Source organism: Castor canadensis, chromosome 5 (genome assembly GCF_047511655.1).
Source record: "Castor canadensis chromosome 5, mCasCan1.hap1v2, whole genome shotgun sequence".
NCBI classification, from domain to species: Eukaryota; Metazoa; Chordata; class Mammalia; order Rodentia; family Castoridae; genus Castor; species Castor canadensis.
The window spans coordinates 84485769-84512295 of record NC_133390.1 but is presented as its reverse complement, the minus strand read 5'-3'; the positions used below and the strand labels follow the sequence as shown (position 1 = coordinate 84512295).

At 42.0% G+C, this 26527-nt stretch overlaps 2 protein-coding genes across 5 annotated transcripts in view; one reads left to right on the top strand and one right to left on the bottom strand.

Moving 5' to 3' along the window:
* Positions 1–20677, top strand: part of Map3k13 (mitogen-activated protein kinase kinase kinase 13) — a 160417-nt gene extending 139740 nt beyond the window's left edge. For all 4 annotated transcript variants that reach the window (XM_074073606.1, XM_074073605.1, XM_074073604.1 and 1 more), the window contains 7 exons: positions 83–192; positions 2057–2173; positions 2869–3006; positions 6963–7749; positions 10373–10440; positions 11134–11434; positions 12269–20677. In XM_074073606.1, the coding sequence (XP_073929707.1) occupies positions 83–192; positions 2057–2173; positions 2869–3006; positions 6963–7749; positions 10373–10440; positions 11134–11434; positions 12269–12370 (1623 nt within the window). In that variant the 3' untranslated portion in view covers positions 12371–20677. The remainder of the gene's footprint in view (positions 1–82; positions 193–2056; positions 2174–2868; positions 3007–6962; positions 7750–10372; positions 10441–11133; positions 11435–12268) is intronic.
* On the bottom strand, positions 19131–25104 carry Tmem41a (transmembrane protein 41A). Its single transcript, XM_020183931.2, has 5 exons — positions 24874–25104; positions 23227–23380; positions 21943–22104; positions 21453–21591; positions 19131–20021 (listed from the first exon to the last, which is right to left on the bottom strand). The coding sequence occupies exons 1-5, from the start codon at positions 24990–24992 to the stop codon at positions 19801–19803; spliced, it is 795 nt and encodes a 264-aa protein (XP_020039520.1). The 5' UTR covers positions 24993–25104; the 3' UTR covers positions 19131–19800.
* Positions 25105–26527: the final 1423 nt, after the last annotated feature.

The window sequence follows — 26527 nt, the reverse complement described above, 5'->3', positions numbered from 1 at the left end:
AAAAAAAATCTTGTATGAGCCTATGGTTACATCATGGATTGAAACACCTACGATATTAACAAATCAGGTTTTCCCCAACCAGGCAGAATGGAGAGAAGAAGTTAAAAAACACTTTGAGAAGATCAAAAGTGAAGGAACATGCATTCACCGGCTAGATGAAGAACTGATCCGAAGGCGCAGAGAGGAGCTCAGGTCAGCTATCCCCTGCTTCCCTACCTCTTCTCACACCCACGGCTTCAGATTTTAGCGGCACGCTCCTTCTCAATCACCATTTCACTTTCTACTCACCTTTCACGTCTACTTTTTATTGTTATACCATTTAAAAGTTGCCTTGAAAGTTAGCCCTCCTGTTGAATCTAAGAAGACTGATGCCATGGAAGGCGAGAGTAGGCTGATGGTTCTGAAGAGGTTGGGGGGTTGGAGCATGTGGAAGGTTAGCATTAGATAGGGAAGTTCTGAGGATCTGTAACACTGATCTGTTATCTGATGACGTAGATAACAAAAATGTACTGTGTTTTTTATTTTAAAAGGTAAGCAAAAGAATTTTGAATGTTTTCACCATAACAAGTGATAATTATGTGAGGAAACAGTTATATTTACCCTGACGTGAACATTAGACAGCGTACTGAAACATCACATGCTACCCCATAAATAAGTACAATATTTTGTATCACTTAGAAATTTTGTCAGGTGTGGCAGCATATACCTATTCTCCCAGTACTTGGTGTTGGCAGGGCAGGCGAGGTAGGGGCTGAGGCAGGAGGATTGTGAGTTTGAGGCCAGCCTAGGCTACAATAGTGAGACCCTATCTCAAAAAAAATTATTTTAAGTTTAAACTACAACAGCAAAATTTAGCCCTGCTTTTTCTCTTTTTTTTTTTTTATCTTCTTCTCCTAACTCTGTTTTCCTCCTTTGTGATTCTCTGCAACAAAGATTCTTGGACCAATGCAATTCATCCATTCAGTCACTGTCCTAAGTGCTGCAGAAGACCAAGAGTTTATAAGATGTTGTACTTAGCCTCAAGATGCTTACAATGTATTAAGGGACACAAGGTAGTATGCTTATAGGCGGTCACTGCCTCCGACAGTTTGGCTGCCAAACAAACTACCTTAGACTTGGCAATTTATAAACAAAAGAAAATTTTTGCTCACATTGTTGGGGCTGAGCAATCCAAGATCAAGTCACCAGTAAATTCAATGTCTGTCCAAGACTCATTCCTCAAAAATGGCAGTTTCATGTTCTCACATGGTAGAAGAACCAAAGGGATTCTTCAAGACTCATCAATAAGAGCCTTAATCTCATTCATGAGGACTCCTGTTTTCATGACCTAGTCACCTCCTGATACCATCAGGCTTTAACATATGAATTTAGAAGGACACAAATATTCATACCATAGCAACCAAGATGGAATCTCTGTCACAGATCATGTGTGATCATGATGTTGGCTTTAAAATCATATTTCCATTAATATATATGATTCTCTCTCTCTCTCTCTCTCTCTCTCTCTCTCTCTCTATATATATATATATATATATATATATAATTTATGTATGTATATATGTATGGGTTTTTTTCTTGTGGAGATTGGGGTTTGAACTCAGGGCTTCATGCTTGCTCTATCACTTGAGTCACACCTTCAGTCCATTTGTTCTGGTTATTTTGGAGATGGGGGTCTCAAAAACTATTTGCCTGGATTGGCCTCCAACCGTGATCCTCCCTATCTTAGCCTCCCAAGTAAATAGGATTATAGGCATGAGCCATAGACACCTGGCCTTATACTATATTTTTATTAACATAGTATCAACTACAAAAACAAAGGCTATAAATTATATGCCAATTTTACCTGTGTCCCTCCTGGCTTTCTGTATGGCTGGGTGGATCTTAAAGATAAGCCAGGTGGAAAGCTTATCTTGCATCAGACAAGGGAGCCTTAAAAATAAAGGGCCTTGGGGCAATTGCTTTTGAATTAAACCATCCTATTTCTTATTTCATTAGAGCTAATCTTTGTTTTCCTTCAACTTAGCCAGCCTTGCCAATCGTGTGTTTTCTTTGATAGGCATGCTCTGGATATTCGTGAACACTATGAGAGAAAGCTTGAGCGGGCTAATAATTTATACATGGAGCTGAGTGCCATCATGCTGCAGCTGGAAATGAGGGAGAAGGAGCTCATTAAGTATGTATCCAGACCAGAGAAGGTCCTCACTGATTTCAGCCCATCAATCAGTGGGAGTGTACTCTTCCATGTTGCTGCTACTCCCACCTGGCAGATATTTTGTGCATTTACCCAGTGTCACTCAAGGGTATGCACGGGTCCCTGCCTAGGTGAGGCGAGCAGATGAGCGGAGTTGCTGCACAGCTGGTTACAGGGGTCTGGACCCTGGACTAGCAGTGGTATTTCACCTGCTGCATGGTTCAGTGAAGAGGTCTTTACCTCATTTTGGTGTGGATAAGTGGGTGTTTATTGCCCCTTGGGAAAGTAAAGTGAGGTATCCCTAATGGTGGCAAGAAATCCCTGGGGTCCTGACCATAATAACAGCTGCTAAAAATAAGCAGGACTTACGCCTTTGCACTGTTCTGGAGAAAAGAAAGTCAGCACCTGAGGTCATGAGTTAAAGAGCAGAATGAGGTTAGGTTCATTTGTCTTTAGAGGTTGCCTCCATAAAGTAACGGTCAGTACTCTGGACTCTGAATTTAGTATTTTCTCATCTGTGTGTTTGTTTTTTAACCTGAATAGCAGTCCTATTTTTCAAAAAGCCTGTATTTGTCAAGTATAGGCAAAACCTGTGGTCAGAATTAACCTGTGAAAACATTTTGCCCATCCTTTCTGTCTGCCATGACTGAGCTGTGACTTTTTCTTTAAAACTTCAGGCGAGAGCAAGCTGTGGAAAAGAAATATCCTGGAACCTACAAACGACACCCTGTCCGCCCAATAATCCATCCTAATGCCATGGAGAAACTCATGAAAAGGAAATGTGTCCCCCACAAACCTGGGGTGCAGACCAAGCGGTGAGACACCCAAAATTCAGATAAATGGAAAGATTCACCTAAAAAAACATTCTCAGAGCTGGAGATGTGGCTACTGCTGTGCTCATTATTAGCATACTGGCTCTAGATAACACAGAGGAAAATGAGCAAGAAAGTGTGTGTGTGGCATAGACCCTAGGAATCTAGTTTTTACTATCTGAGGCATAGATATGTGTTGTCTCAGTATCAAATAGAGGAGAGAGAAGTACACTGGGGGACCAGACAGATCTGGATTCTAATCTGATTATAAGGTAGGTGACTTGGACCATCTTAGTGAACTTTCAGTCTCCATATCCTCATGGGTAAAATAGTATAGATCTGGCGCATGAGATTTATCTTTGTTTTTTGTGACCCCCTAGGACACAGAATTGAGTTAACCATAATTCTTGATTTGTGACACAGTGGTCCATGCATGACCCACTTTTTTTCATACATTTAGTTAGTTCTTTTTGATAATGTAATGACTCACCACCAAAACCAAAAGCAGGAACTTTGATAACTTGTATCTAACTATTTGGTTCCCCTCATTCTGCCCCTGCATGGGAATTTTGTTTTGTGAGATTGGGGTCTTACTTTGTTGCCCAGATGGACTCAAACTCAATCCTCCTGCCTCAGTATCTCAAATAACTGGGATCACAGGTGTGTACCACAAAACCCTGCTGCAAAGTTTAAATAATGTGAAAGCACCTTTCAGATCATAGGTGTTCAAAAAATGGGGTTTGGGGTAGTTAAAAAGTCACTTTCTTCCCTTTTACAATATATTTGCCTTACATTAATTTTAGGTAGTGGAGGTGTAGCTCAGTGGCAGAGCATATGCTCTATCATGCATGAGGTCCTGGGTTTGATTCCCATTATACACACACACACACACACACACACACCATCTTACTCTTTCACTCCTTTTTCATTACCAAACTCTATGGAGCCTTATCATTCCTCAATAATAGAGAACTGACTCTGTCCTAGATACGTTAATGTAAAGGAAAGTGTCCTAAACCTGTGGTGTAGACTCACTCATGAGATTTGAACTAAATGCAGTAAGAATATAGATAGTAAGCAAATACAAAGCAAGCTTTCAGAATGGTGGCCATTTACTGGAGCATGACTAGTTAACTTCAACTACTAATGAGTCACATGGACTCATTCCAAGTTTGCTTTTACTTATTGCCCCTGACCATCTTTTGGTCACAGTCTGTCTTCCAATGGTGCTCAGCAAAACTCTTAAGGAAATACCAAGATCTTTTGTTTTATTGTGCCTACTAATTTGGGATAGAGCCCACCTGCTAATTCCTCCTGCATCTGACTACAGTTTTAAAACCAAGAGCACTGGGATGGTGGGGGGGGGGGGGCGGGCAATAAGACTATTTTATTTAACTTTTCAAAATGTGAGCTCCTGTTTACTTTTATGTTGGCCATAAAGAATGTTTGAAAATGACACCACCAGAAGCTTCTTAGTCAGTAAGTGAGTGAACCACAAGGAAGGCAGTCTGCAGAGCATTGCATTGTCAGCTAATTACTTCTTCAAGGAAGTTTCAGATTATTTGTACAGTCCAGTGATTGCCATGTCAGAAGTTCAGAGTCCTCAGAGGAGAAAAGAGAGCAGAAACCACTTACCATCTTAGATCTAGATTTCATTTTATGTTTAGTTACGGACTAGAAAAAGTGTTGAGTTCAAATGTAGATCCTCCAAGCCTGTCACAGGTAAATATGGTACAATATTTACAAGATAATTTACATGCATTCTAATGAGGAGAAACTTGAGATGGGAAAAGAACTATGCCTTTTGGTCAAGGTATCAGTTCTGCTTTGTGATAAATACAAGCCAGCTGAACTCTGATCCTCAGTGCCATTATCTATGAAGTGGATATTCTAATAGTAGGAACCAGGGGTTTCACATATTATAAAGGGTTTCTTAAACTGTGAAGTGGTGTGGCAAGGTTATTGTGTGGTTTTTGCACTGCCAGGTTCAGTAAGAGTAGCCTTCCCCTAACTTTGGATACTTTCACAGCAACTGTCTTTCAGATACCACCATAGCCAGTTACCTTGTAAGTAGATGCCTCTAACTGGACTTTGGACAGCTCTCTTAGTAGAAGCCCCAGAACCTCTTTAATCCGCTTCTTTCTGCAGCACACGTTAACCATTTGACCACAGATTTCTAACTCTGAGACAAAAAAATGTTGATAGCTCACAGTACCCTATCTACCTTATCATAAGCCAATAATAACTTAAAATTCTGTGCTAAGACAAGCTTTTGACTATACTTTTCTTGGAAAAATAAAAAAGAAAAGCTTACCTCCTACTGCATGAAGCCTACTAATATCATGAGAGCCCTGGTCATGCAAAGCAAGGTTCTCAGTGTGTGAGAGAGCCTGCTAGAATTGCAGGCTCTTAGGCCTCACTCCAGACCTACTGATTTCAACAAGCTTTTCTAGTGAGTTGTATGGGCCTTTAAGTTTGAACTCTGACTGTTCAATAAGCTAGGCTGGACACTAGGACATTCTGCTTGTCTGGATTTTGTCACTGAGTTGTGAGACCATGAGCTGCTTCAGATGGGCTTTGGGTTCTTAATCATATGTGGTGGGGGCAGGGATGTATCTGGTTCCCAAGAAATGTCTGGGACACACAAAGGCTTGCACAATGGTGTCTCAGAAGCCATTCAGGGGTAGAAAGGACAAGGCTGGGGAGCCAGGCAGGGAGGGGGTGTCTGCCTACCACCCTTCGACCAGTTCTACTATATCTGTTTTACATACTGAGTTTCTTATAATTTGAGAAAAGGATTCTGTTGTTAAAAAACAAAGTTTGGACTCCCCAGTTTTGAAATTTCCCGCTGATTTGTGTCTAATCCCAAGGATGGGGGAGTGCTACTCGCCCATAGGATGTGGTAGTCCTTCCTGGTAATCCTAGAGTCGTTGTTCTAAATCAGTTCAACAGCTCAGGAACCATTTATTTATTGGTGGGCCTTATAGTCAGTATGAGCAGGTTTACTTTCAGGCTTCTGGTTTCCTCCTGCACATAGCCTTCATGTCAGGGCAGTGGGCACTTGGATACAGGGCTGAAGTAGGACTTCTCCCACAAGGGTTAAAACTAATGCCAGTGTCACTTCTCATGAGTCCTTTTCTTGCTGCATGTGCTCAATTTCCTGGGCTTTCTACTATTTCCCCCTCCTTTGACCCCTTCCTTCTTTTCTTTCCTTTAATATTTGTTGAATATCTACTATAAATAAGACTCCTTGCTAGTGTCCTTTCACATACAAAGATGGATAGACTATAATCCTAGCCCTCAAAGAGACCATGTCTAGGCCAAACTCCTTGAACTTAGTTTTTTGCCTAATTAATGGGTGGTTTCCTTCTCTGGTACCAGACCTCTTCCCTTTTTGATCAGGGATCTCCTCAAATCCATCACCAGACAGGTTTCTGATAGTGGGCAAATACCCATGCATGTTGGTAGGTATTTACCTTGGCATGTTGGCACCAAGCTGATAGCTAGGATTATGAGAAAGAGCTCAAGAACACTGTAGATTAGAATTATAATTTAAAGAAGATTGAGTAGCTCTGTAAGCTAGTGAGACACAGAATAAAATCCAGAAGGAATAAAAGAAGTCCTCTGTAAGTGCACATTTGTTTCCATTTTGCTATTTTAAACAATATTTTAATATGGCATCATCAAACATCTTTTTTTGGAGGGGGGGACGAAGGTACTGGGGTGGTACTGAACTGACAATTGGTCAGCTCAGGCTGGTGTCTTATTCATAAGATGTGGCTTGGTTTCATTTCTACTATTCCCATTCCATAAGATTTTACTGCACAGTATCACTGGGTTTGATCCGCAGCACCACAAACAATCAAAGGGTATGTATATTTGAAGGCTTGGGATGTATTTCTCCAAACTGGAATGAGTCTTCATATGTCTAAAACTAAATCTGTTATTTTTTTCCCCAGGCCAGATCTGTTGCGATCTGAAGGTATCCCCAGTACAGAGGTGATTCCCACTGCATCCCCTTTGTCTGGAAGTCCCAAAATGTCCACCTCAAGCAGCAAGAGCCGGTATCGAAGCAAACCACGCCATCGCCGGGGGAACAGTAGAGGCAGCCATAGTGACTTTGCAGCAATCTTGAAAAACCAGCCAGCCCAGGAAAATTCACCCCATTCCACTCACCTACATCAAGCTCAATCGCAGTCCCCTTCTCTCCATCACCATCATTCTCTGCAGCAGCAATACCAGCAACCCCCTTCCACCCAGTCTCAGAACCATCATCCCCGACTCAATATGCACGGACAGGACATTGCAACCTGTGCCAACAACCTGAGGTATTTTGGCCCAGCTGCAGCCCTGCGGAGCCCACTCAGCAACCATGCTCAAAGACAGATGCCTGGCTCTAGCCCTGACCTCATCTCCACAGCTATGGCAGCAGATTGCTGGAGAAGTTCTGGGCCTGACCAGGGCCAGGCTTGCCCCTGGGACTGTTGTCAGGCTGACCCTTATGACCCCTGCCTCCAGTGCAGGCCAGAACAATCTGGGTGCTTAGACACACCCACAACTGAGCCAGTGGGAAGGAGCCCTGACCTTTCCAAGTCACCAGCACACAGTGCCCTCTCAGAAAATGCCCAGGGCCCTGAAAAAATGGAAGAAAATGAATTCAATGGCTATAGGTCTGCATCATCCCTTGGCACCCCTCATCACATCACCCCCCCAGTGCTACCTCGAAAAACAAGGCCCCTTCAGAAGGTAAGGTGTCATGACAAGAGCAGGCTGTGTCGCTGCTTCAAAGAATATCAGAAAAAAAAAAGAATATCAGAGACGATTGTGTTATGTACATTATAAAACATTCATAAAAAGTATACATTTTGGAAAAGAATGAGATAACAAAAACACAAATAGAGGTTTCTTTTACTTAAAATACTTTTTTAAGTACTTAAGTGATAGACTCCGGAGTACACTTTGGGAACACTGAACTAAGGGACTAGTTTGAATATATGTAATTCATGAAAAACCGTTGACTAAGGATATATAATCAAAATAGTTTGGAAACCACTACCCTAGAACTCTAGTCTTGAAGGATGTTGCAAGAAAGAAGGATCCTCTTAGAAAATGAGTTTGAGAAACAGTGTTCTGTGTCACTTCTTGGAGATTCCTAATGCACATTGACAAACCATAGACTTTAAGAAATTGTGGAGTAGACTTATATAATCTAGCATTTGCTTCACCTATGTGTCCATACAACCTTTTGAAAATAACATCTTTTAATCCCCCATGGCCTAGACTTTTTCACAATATAATTTGGAAAACATTTCCTTAATTATTACCCATCATGATCCAGCTGTTTCTTAGTCGTGAAGTCTGTTTCTCTCCTCCTCATCCACTGGCTGCCTGGGCTTTATTAGCTTGGAGGCAGTCTACCATTTGGGTAAGATCATGAACTTGGGAGTCAGACATATCTTAGTTCAAAGCCAGGCTCTTCTACTTAGCACTTTTGTGGATTTGAGCTTTCTTGTCTAAACAATGGCCTCATCAGTTGATATGAGGAGTAAATGAGTTAATACATAGAAAGTATTTAGAACAAGGCTTGGAACATAGCAGCCTTCCAAAAATGTTAGTTCATCTTGCTAATGCATTGGGGGAAAAACAGATTATGTATGAAAAGTGTTTAGAACATGGTAAACACCCACTCAATTTTAAGTATTGTTTCATTGCATCATTACTGTCATCAAGCATTTAATTGAAAGAATGAAAGGGTCTAAAATGTAAAAAAGTATATATGATCAATTAGAAAAGAAGTTGAAGATGGAGACAGTTTATTATCTCAGAATTGCATTCTTCTGTCTATACACATTGTTGCTACTGACTATATATATTGGATTTCAGATGGTGCAACTGATTTGAGCTAATGCATTCTCCACTCACCCAGCCCAGTGGCCAGTAACATATATCTTTTGCTAACAACTTTATTAAGATATAATTCATATACCACACAGTATTCCATTTAAAATGTACAATTCAGTGTTTTATCCACATAGTTCTGAAGTCATCATTAGGACCAATTTTAAAACATTTCCATCATCCAAAGAAGAAATCCATACCTTCAAGTAGTTACCCCAGGTAACATGTACCTTTGAACTGCCCCACTGCCATTTTAGTGCCATCTATGGCTCTGCAGACCCAAAAACACACCCCTCGTACATTTGGCCTCACTGGAACTGTACTCCTGCAGAGAAGCTCACTTTCTCTTTACTGAGATACACTCCCATGACCAGTCCTCAGGTAGACTTCTCATCTCAAGTAGTCAGAATAACTACATTCCTGTCTTTCCTATTCAAAAAAGCCTACCAGAATACAAATGAGTGTGAGTCACGGTATTTTAGAACTGGCTTTCAAAAGGCATAGCACTTTCAATCTTTGGCACAGTTACTTGGACTACCTAGCTCACAAGAAATTACATAATCCAGTACATTATGACACTAGAGTTAAGAACAGTTGGTCTTAAGTGCAGCTGTTCTTCTGCCCGTGATGCTAGATGAGCTCTTTCTTCTGTGAGAGAGAGATTATCTTTGAACCCAGATAGTTACCCAGCTTTCCAGATCAAACATAAGAGCTGTGCAGCACAGAGCTCAGGTGTCCCAACCAGAGCTCCCTTATCCCTGCCAACATTCTGACTCAATCAAAATGCATGAAACATCTTTTTTAAATTTAAAAATAATAATTATACATATCTATGATGATAAACACCTATTTTGTATGCAGTGTTAAATTGGAATGAAGAATATGATACAAATGAGATATGGTCCAACAGTATATAAAGGGGAAAAAATGTTGGACTTTCAAAAACTGAAATATCACCTTGATGAAATTTCTGTAAAAGAACCTGGAAGCAATGATTATACTGACTGACAATAATTACCAGAGTCTGTCCCCAAATCCCAGATCTCTCCAGCTTCCTTCTCCATCACCCACATGTGGACACTTTCATGGAGCCTTTAACTCCCTGAGGACAAAGAAAGTTTTACTCAGTTCTACATCTTCCAGCCTCTAGGACAGAGCCTGTCATCACGAATACTCAGGGCAAGTTACTAAATGAATGAATAAGGACACATATGTTTAAAGAGGATATTCAGCAAGCTATTACCAAATGCCTTTTGATGAAAATTAAATCCTTTATATGTAGTGGGGGGTGGAAGAGGGAGAGAGACATGCTAAAATAAGTAAGTGTTATTTATTTTAAAAGAAATGACTTAGGTGGTAGAGCACCTTCCTAACAAGCACAAGGCCCTGCAAACACCAGTACTGCCAAAAAGAAATGAATACATACATACATACAATAAAATAAATAAGTCTTTCTCCTTGTTCTCCTCAGAGTGGAGATGACTCCTCTGAAGAAGAAGGGGAAGTAGATAGTGAAGTTGAATTTCCACGAAGACAAAGGTAAAACCAGTAGGCACATGATTATTTTCAGTGGAATGAATTTGCCACACCTGCTGTTCAAGCACAATTCTCTCTCTGACAGCCACTTTTATGCAGAAAGTTGAACTCACTGTGTTTGTTTTCCATTGCCACATTTTGAAAGTTGCCTATGCTTACCAGATCCTTGGTCATGAGAATTCATTTCATAGGAAGTTAGATCCACAGCCACAGTTGAGAATACAGAGGAAAGTTTGGGAGGGATCACCATACTGTTTGTGGCTAATTTTGTTGCTTTTTAATGAACCTCCCTGTGTTAGTCTGCTCATGCTGCTATAATAAAATATCACAGACTGGGTGGCTTAAGTTACAGAAATTTATTTCTCACAATTCTGGAGAAGTCTAGACTAATAAAGTAACAGCTGATTCAGTTCTTAGTGAGGACTCTCTTCCTATCATAAAGACAGCCATCTTCTTGTAGTGTTTTCACATGGCAAAGAGAGACATAGAAAAGGAGACAGAGAATTTTGAGAGGACATAATTCAGTCTATAGCACCTCTATATTGCCTTAAAATTAAGTAGTTTATGCCTATCTTGATTTTAAGTCTTCCTCTGCGGGTAGGGGAACTGGATTGTCTTTCACTCCAACTCTGATAGATAAGACAGGAAAGTAGTTGCTTCTGTGCTTAAATTCCTGTGCTTTTCTCCATCTTCTAGGCCCCATCGCTGTATCAGCAGCTGTCAGTCATATTCAACCTTTAGTTCTGAGAATTTCTCTGTGTCTGATGATGGAGAGGAAGGAAATACAAGTGACCACTCAAACAGTCCCGATGAGTTAGCTGATAAACTTGAAGACCGCCTGGCTGAGAAGCTAGATGACCTGCTGTCACAGACACCCGAGATCCCCATTGAGATATCCTCACACTCAGATGGGCTTTCTGACAAGGAGTGTGCTGTGCGCCTTGTGAAGACGCAAATGTCCCTGGGCAAGCTCTGTGCGGAGGAACGTGGCTACGAGGTAGGCACCTCTCCTTCTCTCATCACTGTTCCCTTCCTGGCTCATTTGGGTTCGAATATGTTCAAGCCCTTAAGTCTTTTACAATGTTCATTTAGTGTATAATATCCACCTGCCTCCATGAAGTAAGTAGAAACAAACCAACAGAGCTCCCGGAAATGATGATAGTTTCTTCCAAGTAAGGCACAAACACTGAACTGCTCAGGAACCCTTCATTTCAAGATTTAACTCAAACCTCATCTCCTCTCCACCCCTCTTTCAGCCTGGTTAAGAAGATGAACCTCCCTCCTCTGTGTCTCCACTCTCCCCTGGAATATTCTGTCTAGTGTATTTATTTTATATGCCTTTGGAGAGACAGGAGAGCATACTGGTTTAGTTAAGTGTATACCCTGGAGTTAGACTGACAACGTGTAAATTCCAGCCTTTCCACTTCCTATGTGACCTTGGGTGGATATTATAAATGTGACTTCTTTGAAGGTCAGTTTCCTTATCTGTGAAATGGGGGTATTGATATCTCACTTATTGTGTCCGTAAGATGTGATCTAGCTCCGTAAGTTATCATGAGCATAAAATGGTTAACAGAGGTGAAGTACTTACAGTAAATGCCGCATGAGCGAGGATATGGAGGGTACCACTATAATTGTCATAGCCATCACCATTATTATCAACCCTATGCCTCGTTGCTCCAGAGAAAAGCCCCACAAGGAGAGGACTTGGTCCCCTTTATCTTTGCCACCCACTTACCCTGTACAGTTCCTGTCATGTGGGAGGTGCTTAATGTATGCTCACTGAAGAATTGTAGAAATGAACTAAGTCTTCTTTTGTGTGACTTTGCAGAACCCTATGCAGTTTGAAGAATCAGACTGTGACTCTTCAGAGGGGGAGTGTTCTGATGCTACAGTAAGGACCAACAAACACTACAGCTCTGCTACTTGGTGATGAAGGAATCCCCATCCTGAAGATCCCATGACACTGGCATTTCAAACCCACCCCAGCCCAAGACTCTTCTTCTCTCTTCCTGATTTTGTCCGGGATGAGAGCCACCCCATCTTTACTACCCCCAAGAAATGAGCTGCAATAACAGGAACATGAGACTTTGTAAATCTCTGGAAAAATATATCCAAATGAAATTAAGTCTCAATGAACATTTCAATCAAGAATGGCAGGGATCTATTTTATTGAATATTCTATCTACTGTAACATTGATATTTATTTTTGTTGAACATTTTAACACTTTGTACTGTAAAGAGTGAACTATATATGGTATATAGAGAGACAATAATTTCTTGCAAAAAAAAAAGAGAGACAAAGAAAAGAAAAGGAAAAAGAAAAAAAAAGAGTGGACTCTAGGTGCAACATCCTTGGGAGTTTGTGGGGCCAGGAGGTATTACTGCTGCTTGAATAGGGGACCAGTTTTTTTGGCCATAAATGACTGAAGAACAACCAGAGCAAGACATATTCAACATTTTAGAACATAAAGAATAGCAAGAGAAAAAGCAATTCCAGGTAACTTGTGAACAGACCACATTAAATTCAACCAGCTTGACCAGGTGGGTGATGGAAATGATCCAAAAAAGTTTGGTGAGCAGCTATTTGCACCCAAGGTCCTTGAGGGCATAAGCTTCCTCTAAGAGGAGGAAAATCACAAAATCAAAACTGTATGTAGACTTCACTTTTTAACCTTTAAGCAGCATTTGATAGTGAGGCTTACAGATAGCATCAAACTTTGTCCATGGCAAATACTTCCCTTTTTAATGCTGTCACTGTCATTACCTTCACCAATATGTTGATCTTTCAGACTCAAGTGCCATTTTCCTATAGCTTCTTTCTCTTCTACCTGTTAACAACCTCCTTTAGGAAAAGGGAGGGTCTCTTGAGGAGAAGAAAAAGGTCACCTACACAGCATAGATGGGAAATTTGTGTGTTCTCAGCATGGTTCACACCAGCTGTATAGAAAAGGTGGGATCATCCCTCTGGACCCAGGTTGCTTGTTCTCTAGAATCATATTGATTCGAACAGGAGAATAGATTTTGAAGGCAGCTAGGATGTGTGTTTGTGTCTGTCCAATGTCCAATTCCAAACCATTCCCTTGTTTTTATTTATTAACTTATCCTATCCTGGAAGCTTTCATGACTGGCTATCACTGTCAGAATAAAGGCAAAATAAGCAACTTGCAAAAGGCAACCCCTCTTCCATGACAATAGCATTTTTGTTAAATGCTGCTTGTGAAATATATTTTTACTTCACTCTGAATTTCTGTAGCTTTGATTAGTTGGATTTGGATATTTGTGGAAAGAACAAATGTTGCTGAGCAGCAATTGGAGATATTTTACTTTGTCAAAAGCATGAAGTTCTTTCTATCTCCAGGGCCATGATCTCTGAAAAGCATCCCAAGGTACTTCATGGACCCTTGGCTTTAAGGGAAAAAAGCCTTTTTGGAAACAGGGTTTCACTAGGTAGCCCAAGCTGGCCTCAAACTCACCATCTTCCTGTCTCAGCCTCGAGTGCTGGGGTTACAGGTATGTGCCACCCGTGCCCAGCATGAGGAATTTTTATCTAGAATTTTATACACAAGTAGATGTTGATGTAATTCCTGTCTCTGTCTCTGAGATGGGCCATTGTCAAACAACCTCTCTACACTGGCTGGACTCTAACAGTGTATCATGTAGGATGTTAGGAAAGACTTGTACATGCAGGTATTAAAATGTTTCCAACATAGGTGGACATGGGCCTCTCTTCTGGATTTCCCTGATTGCATCAGCCAAAAAGGAAAGGCAGGAGGGAATTTAGAACAGTTCCTTTTGTTTGTTTGGTCCCTCCATTTGTTTACATTTTATGTAGTGACTGATTTAAAATTTAGTATGTATAATTTATAGTTCATGGTAGGATGAAGGAAAATGTTTAACTTATACAGAGGGCAGTATTGTTGCATTAAATTATTTCATTTTATATAAATTGTGTAGCTGGACTACATGAAATATCTTAACTTATAGCATTATCATTATTTTATTTTGTATTATTCTCATTTTCTGTCGATCAGAAGGTGTGGTTTATGATGTAGCACAATGATTGTTTATTGCTAATTATGAATTATTATTATGGATTTTGTGATTTTAATGAAGGCTTGAAAATGGAACTGCCATTTGGGAGCTCCCTGGTATTCATCTTAGTTGTATCCCCTAATTTTCTGTATACAACAACAATCATGTGGGATGCATGTTCTGCCTTGAAGCCCACTGTGATTTTCACTTGATAATGAAAGCTCCTGAGTGGGCAGATGACTTTTGAACAAATAGTTCAAAGGCTGTAAACTTTCTCAAGTTTCTTAAGAAATAAAGTTACAGGACTACATTAGAAACAAAAAGAATTATTTAATGCCCTGAGAGGAACAGACTTACAGAATTTCTGCATGGGACTTGTGGATTGATTTCAAGAATTGACAGCATTGTTCATAATATCCTTCCTGCCAGATCCCACAGAACCAACCTTTTCCAACTAATCTGGAGTAACAGACTTAAAAAAGAAGAAAAAAATATATATACATATATATACACATAATAACATAAATGGCATGACATCAAATGCCGACTATGATGTCACCTTATAACAAGGCTGAAGAATTCAAGGAGGCCTTATAACTTAGAGAATTGGAGCTGGGAAGGAATCTTGAAAGGCTCTATTTTCCATCCTCTAACTTAAGATTGCTCTGCACTTGAATCTGGTTCATTACTCCTTGGAATGAAGATACTACAACTCCATGTCCTCTTTCTGTTCAGCACAAGACACCACACTTTTTAGTTTGTTCTATTTTTTTACTCCCTTTAGTGGCAACAGAGAAACATGAGGATCAACTTCTGATTACAGTTTCCAGTGATGAAAATCCACCCGATACATCATAATTCTGATGGTTTTTTTAAATTTCCATTTTGACTGTCTGTCATGCTAATACCACCTTATCTAGATTAACTATTATATATGACCATGTTAGGGAAGTAGATAGTGTCAAATCTTCAGTCCTTCACTGTATTGTCAAGAATTGACTAGAAATGCAGAGAAGAATGGTGTTCTTAATCAAAGTTAAAAGGGAAATAACCCTCTCTTTCCCAGCCCTATCCTTCACTGTCTGCCTTGTGATAGCCACAAAAATCTTGAACTGATGTGTGGCTTTGAGAAGAGCTCACAGTCATCAAGAGTGTTGAATCAAGAGCTCAGGGAATTTAAGAGCCAGTTCTTCAGTTCTGTCAGCTGCAACAATGCTTCAAGGAGACTCAGAGGACTGAGATTTCAAGCTTCATCACTGATAGAAAGTTTAACCCCTTTTGGATGAATGTTCACATTCATTAGACATCTGTTTTTGACTGACTAAAAAGATGAGTTTCAATTTATATTACAGATGAGCATTTGGGTTTGATTTGTCTTTTTCTAGATCATGTTCTTGAATAGCAATTCCTTAGCAGAGGGACAGAAAAGACTGTATCCACTTTGAAATGATAATGGACCTCACCACCACTAAAGTTTAGACCTGTTTGCAAGATTGTGGGGAGCTCCTGCCCAGGAAGATAAAGATGCTGGCCCTGTTGTAAAATAATTTGGGATGGCCTACTTGAAGTTTAAATATTTTAAAACTTTGCTATCAACACATTATCCTTCTAGGATTAAGGTTGCTTTAGTAGAAGTTACTAAGTATTGGATATTTGCTTCAGGGCTTCCATTGTGCTAAATTATTCCCCTATCCTGACCCTAAGATAGATGTGATAGTTTGGGGCTTTCCTAGTAGTCTAGATTTTAAATGTTCTCTCCTGCTATGTTGAAGTCTTCCTAGTGTAAATTCAATCTTATTGATCAGATGCTTTACTAGTTTCCCCCATGCCTTTATGTCTCATTTTTCTTTTCTTAAAACATTCCTAGTTATACTTCCTGAAACTGAATTCTCCAGAACAGAACATATTTTGAACCCAAGAAATTCTTGCTCTACTTCACAGTATTGTTGGTGGGTATGTTGCGTTTTTCTACTAGGCCAGAAACCAGAATACCACCACTTACCACCTGTATCCTAAACACCCATGACCAACATTATTTGGCACCATATTCTTTCCTACTGAGCCTAAACACAGCCTTAGAACCACTCACAACACAGCATTTATAGCACTAATACCTCTTGATGAATCCCTGTGCAGCGCTAAGCTCATATTCTCCTAAAGGTTGTTTGAGATCTTGAGTTTCCCTAATGGGAGAATGACAGGATTATACCAGTGTTCTCCTAATGGATTCCACCTAAAGCTGGTGAGGCAGTACCATGGTAGGGAAAAGATCACTTGCCTCTACTCTAGTCCCTTTAAACTACAATTCCAGTTGAATAGCCACCAATCATTGATGGATACAATTCCAAAATGTCTCTTCATTCACATACTTGTGAATCAGCATGTTTCTTCCTCACCTTTTTCTTTTCTTTTTTCCACTTACCTTCTATAAACAGAAAGTCAACGTGGTCAGTCCCAGTTACTTGCTTCCTCTCAAGATGTGTGAGAGAAATGTGACTTTTTTTTCCAGACTTTGTCTTATACTGTCAGTATGAATTTAGTGCCTTTCCAGACAGCAAGGTTTTTCTTTGATGTCATAGAACAAATGTTCCAATGTACTCACACTACCAGTGTTATCAACCTCTCAGACTGGCCCATTAGTCCTATTACTTTATTTGCATGCCACTACTGATACTGCAAATGCCTGTTCAAATTGGAATGAAACTAGGCTAGGTGGAGAACCCTTGTGGGACCTGGAGCATTTCTCAGGGACAGATGGCAGAAAAGGGAGCTCTGAAATCACTGCTCTGAGACAAACAGTTGAAAAGTTGCTAGGTTAAGGTGTTGGTTGGCTGCCATATGGCCAAGGCATGATGGCAGGACTGCACACCAAGCCAAGCCCCAAGCAGATGGCAAGGCCACTAGAAAGGAAGCTTCCAGCAGAATGGCAGGTCTGCTCTTCAGAGCCACTTCACAGCACTCAGGGGATCACTGGCTCCTGGCCCCAGTGATCATGGGGCCAGTGACCATGGTCCTCCAACGATAACAAGCCAGAGGGACCCCGAGCCAGCATGTGCAAGTGATTAGGAAGTTGTCACATCTTGACCACATCATGCAAGTGGCTCTCCACTCTGGTGACTCCATACTCCAGGAGTGGGAAGAAAGACCCTCTTTGATTCTTTATTATACAATTTAAGTTCCTATTTGAAGCAACTGAATTTCTTTTTTGTGGTTGTCTCAAAATGAACCCCCTTACCTGTCTCTACTGTGGTCTCTGCTGTCAGTTCCCCTGCTCCCCATGTTTTTTTTTTTTTGATGCTGCCTCCTTCTTTGTATTGAACAGCAATGGGAAAAAGAATGACTATCAAAACAAACAAATGCATGAAATTAAAAAGTGTACTTCACCATTTTCTGGTCCTTTCTTTTCCTAAAGGTGCTATTTATGTCCTATGAGCTGCCTTAACAGGTTTTAGCATTTGTCAGTTTCAGGAAGAAAGACTGGGCTTTCTGCAGCCAGTACAGTATGTTTCAGTTACAAACACAAAAGGAAGAGAACCATTTCCATTATTGTCTCTCCTTGAGTTTTTCCATAAAAGCCTAGACAGGCACTCTGCCTCTTTCCTATGCTATTATGCTGCCCATCCTGTAGCTGTTCCTGTTAATAGTGACCTCACTATAAAGTGAGCAGAGAGAGGAAAAATGGGAATCTGGATCAGTCTTGGTCAGAGGCCTACTCAGAGTGGAAGGCTAAAATGCCATTTTGGATTGTCTGATTTTCAGCCAATCCTGATTCCCATTGATAAGGGCAATTGAAAATTAGTATAGTAACATGTACAAATAAACTCTTATGTTCATTTATTTATTCCAGAACATTTATATTCCTTTATTTGGGAAATCTCTTTATGTATAAACTCATACCTGATAAGGCACATTGTTGCAAAATTATGCAGGAGGACAAGAGGGAAGAAGAGAGATAGAGAAATCTAAGGATCTGGAAGGGGCAAAGGACCCACATTTACAACAGGGTAGAAACTTTCCCTCCTTTTTCCCTCTCCCTACTCCAGAACTCTGTGACCCACTGATTTCAAAGCCCAGTCTGCTGTCTTCTCACCCACTTCTTTTTAAAAGAAACACATTTTGAAAATGAAAGCCTTAGTGTGAAAGAATCAAACCATGTCTAAAAAACACCACTTGGGAGTCCATTCTTTCTATGAAATATGAATATTCCCAAGAATTCATGTAGAACAAGAGTCCTAGATTAACACCTTGGCAATATTCTTGACAAAGCCAAATAAAAAGCCAGATAATGCTCAAGGTTAGCAGTTCTGGTAAGTCACAATGAGTTACTGTAGGACCCAGGATCACAGAGCTGGTCAGTTCAGGTCCACATTCCAATATTGTAGCTATAGAGCAGCTTTAGGTAATTATATAGTGACACAACTTTTGCTCTGAATTAAAAGGTACAGCTCTTCCTCAGTTACTCTCAGTAAATGACAAGGTGAAGAGCATTCACAGGATACACTGGCTGACAGCCTAATGTACTGACTCCATTCTCCTAGCAGGAAAAGGTAAAGGGATTCCCATGCAGAAAGGACATTAGAAAACGTACAGAAGGTCATTTGATTCAGATGAGACAAAGGCTCTGCCCTGTCCAGATGGGTAAGAATTTTCACAACATATTCATAACATGCAGCGTTTTCTCCATTCATATTTAATGGTCTGTTTACAATCAGCTTGCCAGGACTTACAACCATAAGATCTGACATACATGGTAGCATCACAGAAATCACTGGATCTGAGCTATCTGTGTAAGTCCTAAGCAGACTGTCAGTTTGTTGTCCTTGGTTTATGGAAGAGGTAGCTCATCAGCAGGAAAGTACAGAAAAAACGCTTTCAAAAGACTTAACAAGATGAAAAGTGATGTGGGTGCACAAGTCAGCACTGACACAATAACATCCACAGGGACTTAACAGGACACCTGTCACACAGCCTGACACTTTGCAAGAGGCACTCTAGACAAGGCCAACCAGCATCTTCTTCCAAGGCAGCCTAGGGGCAGGCAACAGGCAAACCCAGCAGACTATCCTGAGTCCCTTGTTATTAAATAAAACAGAAATGGGGTTTTCTAGGAGGCCATCCATTTCAGACTCCTGTTAAACCAGGGCTGGACTGAGAATGCTATACAATTCACCTTTTAAAGCAGAGTGCACTTTTTGGCAAGATGCTGCACACACATGAATAGTGTCCATATCACCTAGTAAGGGCAATTAAAAACAAGGGCCTTTAAAGGACCATGCCCATTACAAAAATCAACAGTAGAGTCCAGCACTGTGGAAACAGAAAATCAGATCACGTGTCTTTTCTACTATTTATGTGGTTAGTGCTCGTTGTTTCATTCAATTCCAGGTGTTTCTGGCTAAATTTTTTAATGAGTGTTCCAGGAACCAAGGCCACCAGGGCAATGGCCAACAGCTTAAAGACAGTGTCCCAGGAGAAGAGAGTATCAAGAGAGGTCAGGGTTGACAAGATGGAGCCTGTCTGCACACAGATGAAATTGTATGGGATCAAACCTGGAAAAATACAAGAGAAAAGAGCCTATTAATGGGGGCAAGAGAATTACAAAAGTAACATTTCAGCAATGACCAGGAACTCAGAACAGTGACCCCAGCTATTTGTCCCTCCTTCCCACCTGTCTATTCACTCCCCATTTTCCTCACTTCCTATATACACCTGCTTATTTACCAAAGAAGTTGAGATGGTGTACACAAATATGTGTACATTACAGTAAGACAGTAATTTTAAAATACCAAAGACAAATGAGCACAGAAGAAAAAAATAAGTCTGGGGGTAAGTTAGTACAAAAATTCATGAAGCTCATATGTTTACTAAAGGAACCCAAGATTGGTTCTGGATGCCCAAGAGTCAAAGTAAATACAGAAGCACCATCATGAAACTTATCGTATGCATAATATTTGTAAAAACCCAAGCCACAACAGTTTCTTAAAAAGAAGTACTACTTTTCATATTCTGCTGTCTAAGAAGCCATCAAAGCTACTGGTTTCCAAAAGTCTGGTTTGTGACTGGGCAGGCTCGTGGCATAACAATCCCCTGGTGAAGACGTTGAAAACACATTTTTAAGCCAGGCATGGTTGTTCGTGCCTATAATCCCAGCACTCAGGCTGAGGTGGGAATATTACAAGTTCAAGGCCAACCAGGGCTACACAGATCCTGTCTCAAAAAAGATATTTAAATAAAATAAAAATAAACACATTCTCAGGTTCTACCCTAGAGATTCCAGTTACTTGCTTCTGGAGTAGAATCCAAGAACCTGCAGTTTTAGAATCCTCTCCCTATCCCTTCCCCTGAGCTTCTGAGCAGCTTGGGACTCCTCTTTTGTAATAGAAGAAGCATATGGGAGACAAAGATCACAGACCACTCAAGGTACACAGCTTGTCAGACAGGAAGGAACCCCTGTCTCCAGAGTCCTTCCAAGCCCTCACCTCATGCAACCTGGGAAATGACAAACTGTTAACCTCCATTAGCTGACACAATAGACACTGTCTGAAAGCTAAAAGGACTAGAATTGGCTGTGGTCGACTTTGCTTTGATTTAAGATCTCAATTTCTCTTAGCCATTCCCTATTAATAGCACTACAGATTTGTTATATTTGACCCACAAGCCCTGAATGTCACTCCTTCTGCACCGTTAAGGAAGGTTTAAGACAAGGTGGTCTATGTTTCAGGCTTAAAGACTGGTCTTGGCACACAACAGGCACTAATTACAGTCTTAGAATGAACAATACTTATTTATTCTAAAGCTATTTTTATGAATTTCATGTTCAAGTACGAGTAGATTTGAAATCAGGAGTAATTACATTAGGTGACAGGCTGGAAGATGCTCCTGGTGAGCATCAGAGGTAGGTACATACCATGTGGTATGTGACCCAGAGTAGTCCCCCAATGCCACAGCTCTAAAGCATCAAACTTGCTCAACAGTCTTACCAATAAGAACTGAGAAGAAGAACTGCACAATGGGAATGTTCAGAATCGGGGCAGAAAGGTTCAAGAACCAGTTTGGTGTCATTGGGAACAGTCTCAAAAACAGTAAGAAGAAGAACAAGCTGTTTCTGTTCTCTTCCACCTGCAGCAAAGAATCAAGCGTTAGGAAGCAGAAAGGGTCTCCAGTCACTATAAGAGACACTTTACATAGCTTATTCCCAACTCTTCCCACAGTCCTCTTGGGTAGAGACTGTTTTTCCCATTTTGAAAACAGAAGATCAGAGAAACTGGGAACTTGCCCAAAGCCACAGAGCAGGTAATGAGGGGAGCTGGCACTGATCCCAGTTCTGTGCCTCATGAAGACATCAAAAAAGAACCCCTTGGACCTCCGAGGCAGAACAGAGGAACACTGTGGGAAATCCCTGGTCTTCACCTCCTTCAGATCATGAGGTGACTCTCAGGGGCCCAGTGCTCAGATGTGTTCCCTCCTTACCTTCCTCTGCAGCAGGGCCACTTTGTCAGGAAAGTAGGAGACCACAAGCTGTTTACCAAAAATACTGGAGAGCAGATAGCAGCATGTGGCGCCCACTGAGGTCAGCACACAGCACATCAGAAGCCCCAGCCACGGCCCAAACAAGGCACCAGCCAAAACATTCTGCAAAGAAAACAAACCACAAGAACATCTGGCAGGTACTAGGCAGTTCATCCTGGAGCCTGTGCCATCATAGCCAAAACCCAACACCCATTTAAAAAAGCGAATGAATATACTAGGAACTACAAGCTTAGCCTCCATCTCTTCACCTTTAAAACAAGGATAAGGGTTGGATTAAAGCCTCAGAGGGCAGGAGGGAGTTTAGATGGATAACATGTACGCAGCACCCAGCCTGAATGGACTGTGGGAGACCCTGACATCACCAGGGCTCCAAGAAGGTAGAAATGAACCTCACAAGTTATTTTTCCTACTTCAAAGGATGAACACAAACCATGAGGATTCCTTTGGTGTACAATATTTGTTTCTTTGTTTTTTGCTAGAATTATATCTGTGTAGTACACTAACAATGAAGTTCCCTGTGACGAAAGCTGTAGCTGACACTTAAAGCAAGCTTAGGTTCACAAAAATGGAAAAGTGAACCAATACTTCCTAAATGCAGTTTGGCTGATAAACATTCTTGCCAAAGCATGGAATCCAAGAGAGAAAACACAAGGGAGCCTTGGCAATGAGACGTGGAGCCTTGCTGAGCACCTACCATGGTCAAGTGCCTGATTATATGTCATATATAATCCTCACCATGCCATGTAGGTGAGAAATTAAGCCTCATGGCCAAGATCACACCAGACAGAGCCTGGGGAGGTCTGGACGTGGAGCTCTACCAAGTAGCAGCTGGCTTTCTGCCCTGAAGAGGAATCAGCTTAGGAAGAAATACAAGATAGACACAGTCCCAAGAAGCCAGCCCCTGACCTCCAGCACCACACAGCTCCCTGTTTCTCTTGAAGGTATTTGTTTTTCTTTCAGTTTCTGAACAAAATCTGCTCAGGTAACCCAGTCAGAGCCTAGAGAAGAGCTCTGGGGGAGAAGAGGAAAGCAGGACGAAAATAAACTTTTAGGGGTTTCCTGATCCATCACTAGATCATTGAATAAGTGCTAAGGGCTACCAGGTGCTAGCATCTCTACAGCCACTGTTTCATTTCATCCTCCCACACAACAACTGTATGGGGTTCTGGAGTAGCTGCATTCTATAGCTAAGGAACAGAGTTGGAAGGAGTACAGGACACCCACCAGGAAGCTGGAGCCAGGGATGGCAAAGCCCTGTTTGTAGAGGTAGGCACTGCAGAAGAGCAGGAAGACATAGGCTTGGTGCTCCTTCCGGTACTCTCGAAGGACCTCGGTGAGCTCCCGCAGCTCTGCTAGGTCTGAAGGGAACCACAGCAACCTGGGGATTTGGAAAATCAAATGGAAACATGAGTCCAGATCAGCCTAATACCTAAGAAGTTACTTGCTGTGTCTTTCCAAAGAAGGTTTATAAACATGTCCATCATATGGTCTGCTGGGAACACATACATGAGTTCAAGATGACAGGTGACCCAATACAACACAGCAGAGGCAGACAAAAGAGGCCTGGTTTGGAAGCAACAGACCAGGGCTGGAATCCTCCTCTGCTACTTTCCAGTTGTGTGACCTTGAGCCCATCTGTGGACCTCAGTTTCCTTATCTAAAAAACAAAGGGTTGGTGCTGGATAATCACTAAACTTCCCTTTGTTCTCAGGTCTATGATTTATCTGTTTATTTTTGGTACTGAGGATTGTGAACCCCAAGGCCTCCCACCTGCAAAGCATAGCTCTACCATACAGCTACACCTCCAGCCCCCTTTCAATCAGTTCTTAAGATGCAAGTGGATTCATTTCCAAGCAAGCACTAAACATCTTAAATCGCCTTTCAAGGGCACCCCTTCCTCTACAAGCCTAGAAGAATTCAGAAGTCACATTGCTCCCGAAGTACTAGGTAAAACGACTGCTTTATCACTCACTAACAAACCAGTTAAAGATTCTCTGACAAAGTATATCTATCCCACATCATAAACATAACTTTCTTGGTAATATGGCAGGCTTGAAAACAACCCTTTCAAGGAGCCTGCCTTCTCACTCTGCACTTAGTCTGCTGCTAGTGCACTATGCATCTTGTACAAGGGTCACAGTGTAAAGTCAATCTTCAGAGGCAATCTGCCATCTGACCAGTCCTTGAATCAATCTTTGATCAATTATGAGCAACCCCTCCTGGTTCTCAGAAGAATGATTGCCATAGTACATCTGACGCCCACAGCACAGCCTTCTCAGCTAGAGCAAAAGAACACGGTAGCTGAAGGCAGTTGTCCTAATATTCGAGTATCAGTGAACTCCCTGATGACGCAATGGTGTGCCAGGCACACTACTTCCATGCAGTAATCTTGAAACCCGCCGGGTAGGGATTGTTCCGCCTCCTGCCTCGTCTAGTTCACAAGTAGGGGAAATGAAGAGACGGCCAGAAAGAGGGCAGCTCTATCGTTAATTCGTGAATAATAAAGTCCATGCAACATTTCTCCTGAAGACTGAATGCCTTAGAGCCTCAAGGGCTGGCCTGACAGAAGTGGGATGGGGAGAGGGAGCCTGAAAACGGACGAGAAAGGCTGGGAATTGTCTGGAAATGGGACTCTGGGGCTGGAAGGCGAACCCGGGCGAGGGCGGCTCGTTTCCTCCGCAAGTCACCACAGCACCGCCTGCGCACCGGCGACACGCAGGTCCCGGCCAGCACCGGCACCCGTAACCCCCGCCTGCCAGACCGTGTAGACGCGGGCCGGACACTGGACCCCATCTCCATCCCGACCGTCGACGCCCCCATAATCCAACCGCGGTCCCCTCCATCGACATAAACCCCGAAAACGCCACGCACCTGCCTTCAGGCTCCTCGGCGGTGCCCAGTCTCGGCCCCCGGGGCAGTCGCGTGGACAGCAAGTACAGTGCAAAAGTACAGCCGGCGAAGACCAGGAGGAGGCCAAGCAGCGGACGCATGTCGCCACGGCACCCGGGCCCGCCGGCCCGCAGAAGAGCTTGCTACACTAGTTGCAGCGCGGACACCTCGCTGCGTGCGGACTGAGCCAGCGGAGCCCATTCACGAACGGACCGGGGCGGGGTCAGTGTCAAGTCCCGCCCACTCTCCGCTCCAAGCCACGCCTCCGCCGGCAAACCTGTCAGCTCGCTTGAGGTCTCTATGCGTGGTGTACCTTGTCTACCCCTGCATCTTTCTCCATTTAGTCTGCTGGCCCTGAACGCCCACAGCGCCTCCTCTCTGTCAGGTCTGGAGAACCAGAGGTGAGTCGTGAGTCTACCCACAGTCAGCTTGCTGTCTAGTGGTCAAGTAGTCTTGTCCGCAGCCTCTGTCACACAAAGCAAAGGTAGCCAACAAATGTGGAGCTAGGAGCTCTAATCAAGTGTGGTGCGGTGGTAATAGTGGCCACAGAAAGAAGCTGACTTGACTTTGATTCAGCACCTACCGTATTCCCATTATCCCTAATCCTTACAACCATCTTGCAAGGTAGGCATTTTTTAAACTTTATTTAAAAGGATTCTCAGGGCTGGGGTTGTTGCTTAGTGATAGAGAATTGCCTAACATTAACAAGGTCCCAAGTTTGATACCCTACACCACACACACACAGACACACACACAATCTTTTTGAGATAAAAAGATTAAATGGCATCTCCTCCACCTCCCAAAGAGAACCAGGATAAGAGTCCAAGTCAACCTGGCTCCAAAAGTAGTGATCCTTACACTGTGTGGACTCTGAAATTCCACAAACAGAAAAAAGAGAACAGGTGAGCTGGTCCTAAGTGAAGCCCAACTTCAGTGAAGCCCAGAGTGTATGAGAAATGAGTAAGAAGTTGGGGATGCACTGGAAAGCAGGTAGAAGAAGGTGGGGCTCCAGTAGTGTAGATGGTAACACACCAACAGAGGTGTTTAATAAGAATGATTCAGGACATCATTTTAGGATATGCACTTTGGCAGGAGATTAGAATACCTGCCGAGGTAACAGCTGCACCTGTCCCAATGAGAAAGGATACAAGTCTGAACCAGGACCACAGCAATGAGAATGCAAGCTGGAGTACAGATCCTAGCAGCTGCACATCCAATAATTCAACCCACAGGTCTGCCACAGGTGTATGCTCATGGGTGTTCTCTCAACTTTGTTTTGATATAAAAAGATTGAGAGCAACCTGAATGCCCATGATTTGAGGATGAGGTAGGTTAATTATGGTATATTCACAAATGGAATACAACAAATCTCCTAAAAGAGAAAAGCAATTCCATATGTCCTGATACAGTGGAATTCCCAGATAAATGGCTAGGATAAAAGTCAAGTTTCAGAGAAAAGAATGTACTATGACTCATTTTTAAAAAGAAAATGAAAAGGTATATTTTATCTTTTCAAGATACTGACGTAGGGTCAGGTGTGATGGTACATGTCTGTAATCCCAGCACTCAAGAGGCTAAGACAGGAGGAACAAGAGTTCAAGACCATAGTGAGGCCCTGCTTGAAAAATTTTTATTT